This window comes from Phoxinus phoxinus (genome assembly GCF_949152265.1).
Source record: "Phoxinus phoxinus genome assembly, chromosome: 17".
NCBI classification, from domain to species: domain Eukaryota; kingdom Metazoa; phylum Chordata; class Actinopteri; order Cypriniformes; family Leuciscidae; genus Phoxinus; species Phoxinus phoxinus.
Window position 1 is genome coordinate 23,490,116 of NC_136892.1, and position 8,645 is coordinate 23,498,760.

Genomic DNA, 8,645 nt, shown 5'->3' on the forward strand with positions numbered 1-8,645 from the left:
ACATTTTAATTGTAATCATTTAATAATGAAAATGATATGTCTTCCATAAGGTTTTCAAATTCCACTGAGCTCTCACTTGACATTATTTACTGATGTGAACAACTGTTAGCAAATATAACCCTTCATATAGGCACATTTTGTCGATTATGTTTAAACAGACTCAAATTTTGTCTAGACTATTTTTTTTTATAAAATGCTTTTTTCGTGTAGATAAAGTAGTCTGGTGACGAAAGATATTTATTTACAATATTGGAGAGATTTATAGGAAAAGACAGAAACAACTAATTTATCCACAAGAAATTAACAAAATGTGCTATTCGTGCAGAATTGATTAAATGTACCCTCTTTTTATCCACATAAAGGTAAAATAAACAGACAGAGACTGGTGACGAAATATAACTTTATAGATAATTTTTGGGAGATTTATAGGGAAAAAATCTGACTACATTGTTTTTCTCCACAAGAAATTAACAAAAAGTGCTATTCATGCAGAGTAGGCTATATGCTGCAGGAAATCACATAATATCTGATTACATTCCATAAACACACAGGGAGGAAACATTCCTCCCAGCTCTTTCCCATGGGTGTTTAGTGATATTCTGGAACAATGCTGTATTGAGTGTCTGTGTTTTATTGCCTAGTTTTTTAAACGATAAGGTCACAGTGAGTGCAGCAATTCAGAATTTTAGCGTAAACAGCTGGAAACACGATTTCACAGTTTGCTTAATTTTGAGGTAAATTCTACACAGAAAAATTAATGATTGTCATAATGATTGTCTTTGCATATACAATTTAATAAAAGCTAATTTCATTCTTAGTGGTTAATCAAAATGGAAATTATATGGAATTACTGAGAAAATTATAAAGTATCTTTTATATAAATAAAGTTACATGCATGAATAACTGGCTGTTTTAACCAAAAATGTCTACCAGTTTGTTTATGAGAGGAAATATTTCAAAATTTTGGATCTTAAGGGCTCCATCTTTTTGGGATCCATGGTTTTCACTTCCTCCTGGAGAGAGAGGATTGTCTGATGGGCCTCATCAAACAGCTCAGCCCCAATTTCTTCTCTGACTCTGTCCTTCCATGCCTTGAGCTTGGGTCTGTTCTCAAACACATCCATGCCAGCACCTACAGGCTGAAACAAATCATCAGAAATGACAAGGCGTTATCAAATGTGTATATTGTGCCAGATATTATTCCCCCTAAATTCTCAGGTTATCATTTTGCTTTATCTTGAATTGAAATTATACCTGCATGATTTCCACAATAGCAACCAGGTCAGCCAATGAGATCTGATCACCAACAATGAACGGTTTGCCTTGCAGGAACTTCTCCTCAAAAAGTTTCAGTGATCCGTCAAGACTCTCTACTGCATTGTCCAACTTTTCTTTAGGGACCTCAACTCCCATAGCTTTTGGGATCAAAAGCTACAGCAATACAAGAAAACAATTTAGTTCCATTAACAAATAACAATCAAAAAGCTAGCAGTTAGCTGAGTAGCAATTCTAAAGATTAGGTTTCAATCCCAAAGTCACAGAACAATTGGAGTCAGCCATCAACAAGGGATTTGCTGAAATCTAAGCACTGTTCTGTTCACTAGTGCCTTCGAATGAGAACAAATACGCTTTACTCACTTTGAACCAGAGTATCCTGGATCCATGTGTCCGTATGGCAGTATGTTGCCATGATAGATATTCATTTACTCTAGCACGCTTTTGCAAGTCAGCTGGGTACCAGTGGTCCGGAGTGTGGAACTTCTCAGCCAGGTACATCATAATCGCAATACTAGGGACCATTTGAACAGGAAGAAACCGTTAATTTACACAATAAACAGTTTCACAGAAGTCACAAAACAAACAACAGGTGTATCTGAAACTCAACACTTATATTCATATTTATCTGGAACTGTGGTTCTCAAGCACGGTGCCGGGGGCCTCAATAAGCTTCAATATTTATATAAAATTATTTAAAAATAAAACAAGCAAAATAATAAGTCATAACTAAAAAAAACTATGAAAATATGCAAAAAACACAACAAAAATCAACATGTTATTTATTCATTTCTAACAAAAAAGCCCACTGGAAATGTATTCAGACCAAAAAAGGGTCTATCAAAAATAAATCTTTATTTGTTTTTACTTTTGCATTCTCTCACCCCCAACAACTATGAATATTGGTGGTGTAAAAGATGGTGTGGAATCATTCTTTAGTTATCAGTTGTTGAATACACACAGAAAGAATTAAGATAAAAGAAGAAATTGCTGAAACCAGTAGTTTTTTTTTTTTTACAAATATTTTATCACTATTAGATCTTAAATTAAATTGAAAACAAAGAAATAACTTGCATTCCATAGACCACATACCTTTCAGCCAAGCAAAAGTCTCCATCTTTGATTGCTGGTAGTTTTCTTAACAGATTGATTTTTCCATACTCTTCACCATATTGATAACCTAAGGGACAATTACGTTTTGGTAAAATACTCATGTAATAATATCAGGGTTTTCTTTTACAATTAGGTACAATTTAAATGTTCAAATACGTGCAGGAGGAACTACATAATTGTTTGCCAAGTAAGCTTGACTAACCACATCTGACACTAGGACTGCATGTAGTCCAAGCAACCACAACTTTCTCTCCACACACACACACACACACACACACACACACACACACACACACACACACACACACACACACACACACACACACACACACACACACACACACTTAAATTGTGCCAAAAGGGGAAACGATACATTTCATTATAAAATGAAGAACTTCTAATATAAAGCTTTTCCTTCCTATAAAAATTCCTTCCTTGATGAATGCTGCAAAATCAAAGTAAAGTGGACACAAACAAACTCCACGCAGTTTTATACAACGATGTATTACCGTCAAACAGCGTAATCTTCTTGTGGTCGAACTGGATGTTGTTTTTCTTGGTAAAGATGTAAACAGAGCGACAGGGCTGCGAAAACAAATCCAAATAAATTTCCAAAGACATTTTTTAAAGGACCTGACTGAAGCATAACCCAGTCCAAAACTGCAATAAAATGACTGCAGTGCTGCCAAGGGCTTGCTGCCTAGTGCTAGGTTACCGTATATGACTACTACACCACACCCCGTTGAACTCTGTACACTGACTAGAGCACATGACATGTGTACAAATCTTCTTCTTCTTCTTTTCCTTTTTATGGCGGTTGGCAAACAACTTTTAAGTGTGCATTACCGCCACCTTCTGATATGGAGTGTGGATCACAATAGCATTTACTCACTACTCTTTAAATATACAAATAAATACATAAATAAAACCAATAAATACCTACATAAATATCTAATAACATTATTAATATTAAAACATTATCACTCACATCATTATTATATACAACTTTCAAAAACACCTAAACTCATATCCTTCTAATAAGCCCTGTATTATTCAAAAACACAAATATTGCTCTATACCCTACACTCCCTGAATTCATTTGTAATATTTCCTTCATTTCAAATCTAAATTTTTCCTTACTTAACCAGTCTTTCAGCCTCATCCTTTCCTCCTTATACCTATGACAATCAATAATTACATGTTCTACTGTTTCATTAATATTACAGACCTCACACATCCCAGTTTCATGTTTCCCTATTATTTTTAGCGTACTACTTAATCCAGTATGCCCAAATCTCATTCTTGAAATAATGTCCTCTTCCCTTTTATTCCTATTACTTTCTCTCATGTCTCCTCTTTTGGATGCTGTAATACATTCTCGCTTTTGTTTCCATATTCCACTCCTCTTGCCACTTCTTTCTCATTTCTGCTTTGATTATACTTTTAACTTCCGCCTTACTATATCTTACTACCATATCTATCTCTGCTTTTTTGGTTGCATTTTTTGCATATTTGTCTGCCAATTCATTTCCATCTACTCCTACATGGGCTGGAATCCATATGAATTTTACTATTACCCCCACTCTATTAACTCTGAAAACAGTTTGGGCTATTTCCAACATAATATCCTGTCTTGCTTCTGATTGCATGTTCTTAATACTGGTTAACGCACTGCTTGAATCTGACCCTATTAACGCTTTTATTGGTTTATTATTTTCTACCCACTCAAGGGCTAAGAGAATGGCCAACATTTCTCCTGTAAACACTGACAATTTATCATTTACTCTCTTATTTAACATAACATTAATTTCTGGTATAATGAACGCAGCTCCTACTCTATTATCATCTGTTTTTGATGCATCTGTATATATCTTAGTAAACATAGAATAATTCTCCTCTAGATATCTGCTAACCTGACTCCTGTCAATACTATTCTCTTTTTTCCACTCTAAAAGGTGCAAATCTACCTCTAATTCCCCTAATAGCCAAGGTGGAACATTGGATAATGGCACAGTGGGGCTTACCATCATATTTCCTATCCCTATCTCATTTACAGCATCGCTTATTATCCAACCAAAACTCTTACTCTGTCGCCTTTGCTTTTCTTGACAAGGTTGTAGCACCTTCTGAGTCGGGTGTCTTTCCTTATGCCCTTTTAAATTTGCCCAGTACGTTAATGCTATCTGATTTCTTCTAATATCCAATGGCATCTCACTCATTTCCACTTGTAATGCTGCTACTGGGGTTGTTTTAAAAGCACCACAACAGAGTCTCAACGCCTGGCTTTGAATAACATCCAGCTTTTTTAATAATGTTCTCGAAGCAGACTGGTAAACTGTACATCCATAATCAATAACTGCCCTAATTAATCCGTGTGTACAAATGTATCAAAAAGATCACGAAATGACCCAATACTGGTAACATTTAAAGCTAATTAATATTGTCAAATGAGAAATAAAAAACGTGACAGCTCATAGAACAAGAAATATATTATTTTACAAATTAATTTATGCATATTTGACCAGTGTCTTGTAAAACTCCAGATATTGAATATATCCCTACAGAAGATAATAATACATAATACTATACTAATAAACTACTTTCCTGACTTTAGAAAGTCATTATAAAACTTGCTTGGAGATAAAATTGTTTATTCACTTTACAATGACAATTTATTAATACATGTTTATTTATGTGCAAAAACACTCAGTGTTCTACCTTTCTTCTTGAACCATGAGACACCGAGGTCTGAATTTAATTTGTCAACTTTCCCTTGGAAGCAAATGCAACCTACGTTGTACCAAATCCCCAGAATGAATTACACAGACATTTTACTTGAGCATTTTTGTTTTTGCAAATCTTTATTTGGAAGGCTGAATCAATGTTCTTGACAAACACAGTCTGACTCTGTACTATACCAAAGAAAATGTGTTTGAAACTGATGTCTTTAAAGTAAATATGCAATTCATAAATCACTCTAAACTGACTACATTGGCTTTGAATAATTTCTACGGCTTTTATAAGCTTGTGATTAGATGATTTTCTTGATTCTTATACGGCCTGATTTGACCGATAAATGTGGTTAATAATATATAACTGATTGATGTGGCACTTTCCCTGGAAAAGTTTCACAAACACAATGCTAATGGAATACATTATTATAATATACTCTTATAGCTTAATTTCTTAAACTTTTTAAACTAAAAAATAGACACACCCAACCCACTATAACTTGCTACCAAAATGCTAAATGCATTTTATATTGAACTTATTAGTAAACAGATTATTTTCAAATCACATCAATTAGCTACTTTTCAAGAGAACCTGGAGATGTTAATGCAAAATATTCTTAATTCTATAAGAACACAACTTCCTTATAACTCAGCTAGCTGAATCCCAAATAGGAATCACATATATGAAGAATTCACTTTCAAACAAGGAAGGCCTTATAGGAAGCGCATAACTGTTCCTTTCTTCCCAATCTGCCACGGCTCCAGAGGGTAGAACAATATTAAAACACTGCAACAGAAATAAGAAGAGAAAGACAATCAGGACATTATATTTCATAACGCAAACTATGGCTTGAACAAAGGTCGCTTTTAAGGCAAGTTGGTATATCTGGTAGCCATTTTGAGTCTTAAAGCAGCACTAGGTAACTTTTCAACCTTCATAATATATTTCCAAGTCTCTTGTGATGGTACATCGACTTACAACAGGTTGAATGACACGTCTGCTATAGCCTGACGGGGTCTGTAGCGTTTTTAATCGTACTTTTAAACTTCGGGTTTCGGGTAGTAACCGGCGAACAAAGAGAACTACAAAATTCGACTGCTTTACGGCATATACGTCAATTCCACCACCACCCCCACTTCCTTAAAATCGGACGTGCGAGCCAAACTAGTGTTTGTTTGCCAAATGTTATAGTCATGGCGGAAGCAGCACAGAAAAGCAAGAAAGCAAAGGTTTTGTCGGAGCAAAGCAAAAAGAGGAAACGAGAAAGTGATCGCATTAAAGGCAGAACGAGGATCAACATTGGGCCAGCGTTTTCTCGCTGGCGTGAGCTGAAGGAGGAGGGGTGCCCGACCGATGCGGACTTGGCTGTCATCAGTGATGCGCGGATTGATCCAAAATGAGCGGGTGCCTGCGGTTACGAGTCATCCAAAAATATTTTTAATGATATTCGGGTCGCGGTCGGTCAGGTCGTTTGAAATAAATGCCAATTAAACCTTTGTAATTTATATAGTACAAGACTCAATTGTCTATGAAATACATAGGCCTACACTTTATTGGCTGAATAACTGGTGCGAAGATGACGCACGAGCTCAGTCTGCAGGCAGAGATGAAAGTGGGAAATCCTTATTTACCTTTTGAATGTTGAGCGTTATTAACTTTTGAATAAAAGCTGACGCGGGACAAAATGCCAGATTTCCCAACACGTTGAAGTGAACTGAGCAATGCCATTGTGCCATTTTAATAGGCTACTTTTAAACGCATATAGCTCAGTAATGTCAGTTTAAATGTATTTGCTGAGAGGGGGCGGGATTTTTGTTGGGAAAGTCGGGGGAGAGACGCACACTTCGGTTAGACTGGATAAACACATGTCTAATTAATTAAACAATTAAAACACAATCTTAATTGTTAAAAAAATTAAACGAAATAAATGAATAAATCAAGCCGTTATTACATAACACTAGGCTATATCATACAGCATTCAGAAAAATGTGCACCCCTAGTTCCTACGTCTATGGCCCAATGACGCTACGATGAGCATTTACTAGCTACTTTAAAAAAATGGTTGCCAGGTCTGTGCAACAAAAGTAACCCAAAAATTCCCATCAGGGGGCCGAATTCTCTGCTGAATTTGTACGTCTGGGGGGTGTTTTGGGTGTGTTGGAGCGCCAAAATCAAACTGCAGACTTGGCAACACTGGTCATCAGTGTCCCAAATGGTTGTATCCGAAATTGTATAGGCTACTTCCCAACTATATAGTAAGTGAAAAACAGTATGTGACAAAAGAAGTATGTCCGAATTCAAAGTACTCATGCAAGAGTAGGCAAATACTCGGGTGACCTACTTCTTCTGGCGATTTATGAATGGCAGTGAAGTGACAGACGCTGGTAGGTCACATGATAATGAGACCATGGCGAATGTAATACAAACAGATTACATTCATACTACACACTCATGCTATATAGAACATACATTTTCAGCGGTCATAAAGTAATTACTTATTCAAAATAAGTACCTACTCAAAAGAGTATAAGAATTTCAGAGGCCACCAATGTGTAGTGAGCCAGGGTCCTTACCAGTGCCAGAAGTATGTCCTCAAAGGGCATATTGCAGGTTAGAAGACCCAACGAGTCAATGTATAGAAAAATAATGTAGGAACTAGATTTTCTTTTTTTAAAAACTTATAAATATGCTACAGTGGCTTCTGGAGTCGTTTTTGTGAGAACATTTTATAATATGCTCTTTAACGTGTAGTAGTCGAAAAAACACTGACCTACTGAATGACAACATCCTTTTTCGCTCATTATGATCGCTTGATTAAATAGTTAAAACATGCCCTCCACTCTGCAGTTGAAATGCAGCCACAAGTTCAGTAGGTTATTCACTTTCCACGACGCCGCAATCTGGTCCACGCTACACGTTGAAGCAGGTTTCACTTTCAGAGAATAGAAATACGACCATTTCCTTAAGAGCAGTTTTAAAGGAATTGACCCGGGAAAAAAGGAAGCTTTGTCAGGTGGTTCCTGTATATTATTAACATGTTTTGTTCAGTGAAATGATGATGACGTTGCTGTTTTCTGCACAATGAAAGTGAACACAGATAAGCTCCTTCAATAAACTGGCTCAGCCAGAGGCCTCCAAACATTTTCATTTTAATAATGAAAATGATATGTCTTCCATAAGGTTTTCAAATTCCACTGAGCTCTCACTTGACATTATTTACTGATGTGAACAACTGTTAGCAAATATAACCCTTCATATAGGCACATTTTGTCGATTATGTTTAAACAGACTCAAATTTTGTCTAGACTATTTTTTTTTATAAAATGCTTTTTTCGTGTAGAGAGGAAGTAGTCTGGTGACGAAAGATATTTATTTACAATATTGGAGAGATTTATAGGAAAAGACAGAAAAAAATAATTTATCCACAAGAAATTAACAAAACGTGCTATTCGTGCAGAATTGACTAAATGTAGCCTACCCTCTTTTTAGCCACATAAAGGTAAAATAAACAGACAGAGACTGGT

The 8,645-nt window shown here is 35.8% G+C and overlaps 1 protein-coding gene across 1 annotated transcript; it reads right to left on the minus strand.

The window, feature by feature from the left end:
- Positions 1 to 386: 386 nt before the first annotated feature.
- LOC306984484 (glutathione S-transferase theta-3-like) lies at positions 387 to 3,193 on the minus strand. The gene is made up of 5 exons (XM_079585920.1): positions 2,898 to 3,193; positions 2,368 to 2,455; positions 1,639 to 1,789; positions 1,255 to 1,431; positions 387 to 1,139 (listed from the first exon to the last, which is right to left on the minus strand). Exons 1-5 carry the CDS (start codon positions 3,007 to 3,009, stop codon positions 939 to 941), a joined length of 729 nt encoding a protein of 242 aa, XP_079442046.1. The 5' UTR covers positions 3,010 to 3,193; the 3' UTR covers positions 387 to 938.
- Between the last annotated feature and the right edge of the window lie 5,452 nt (positions 3,194 to 8,645).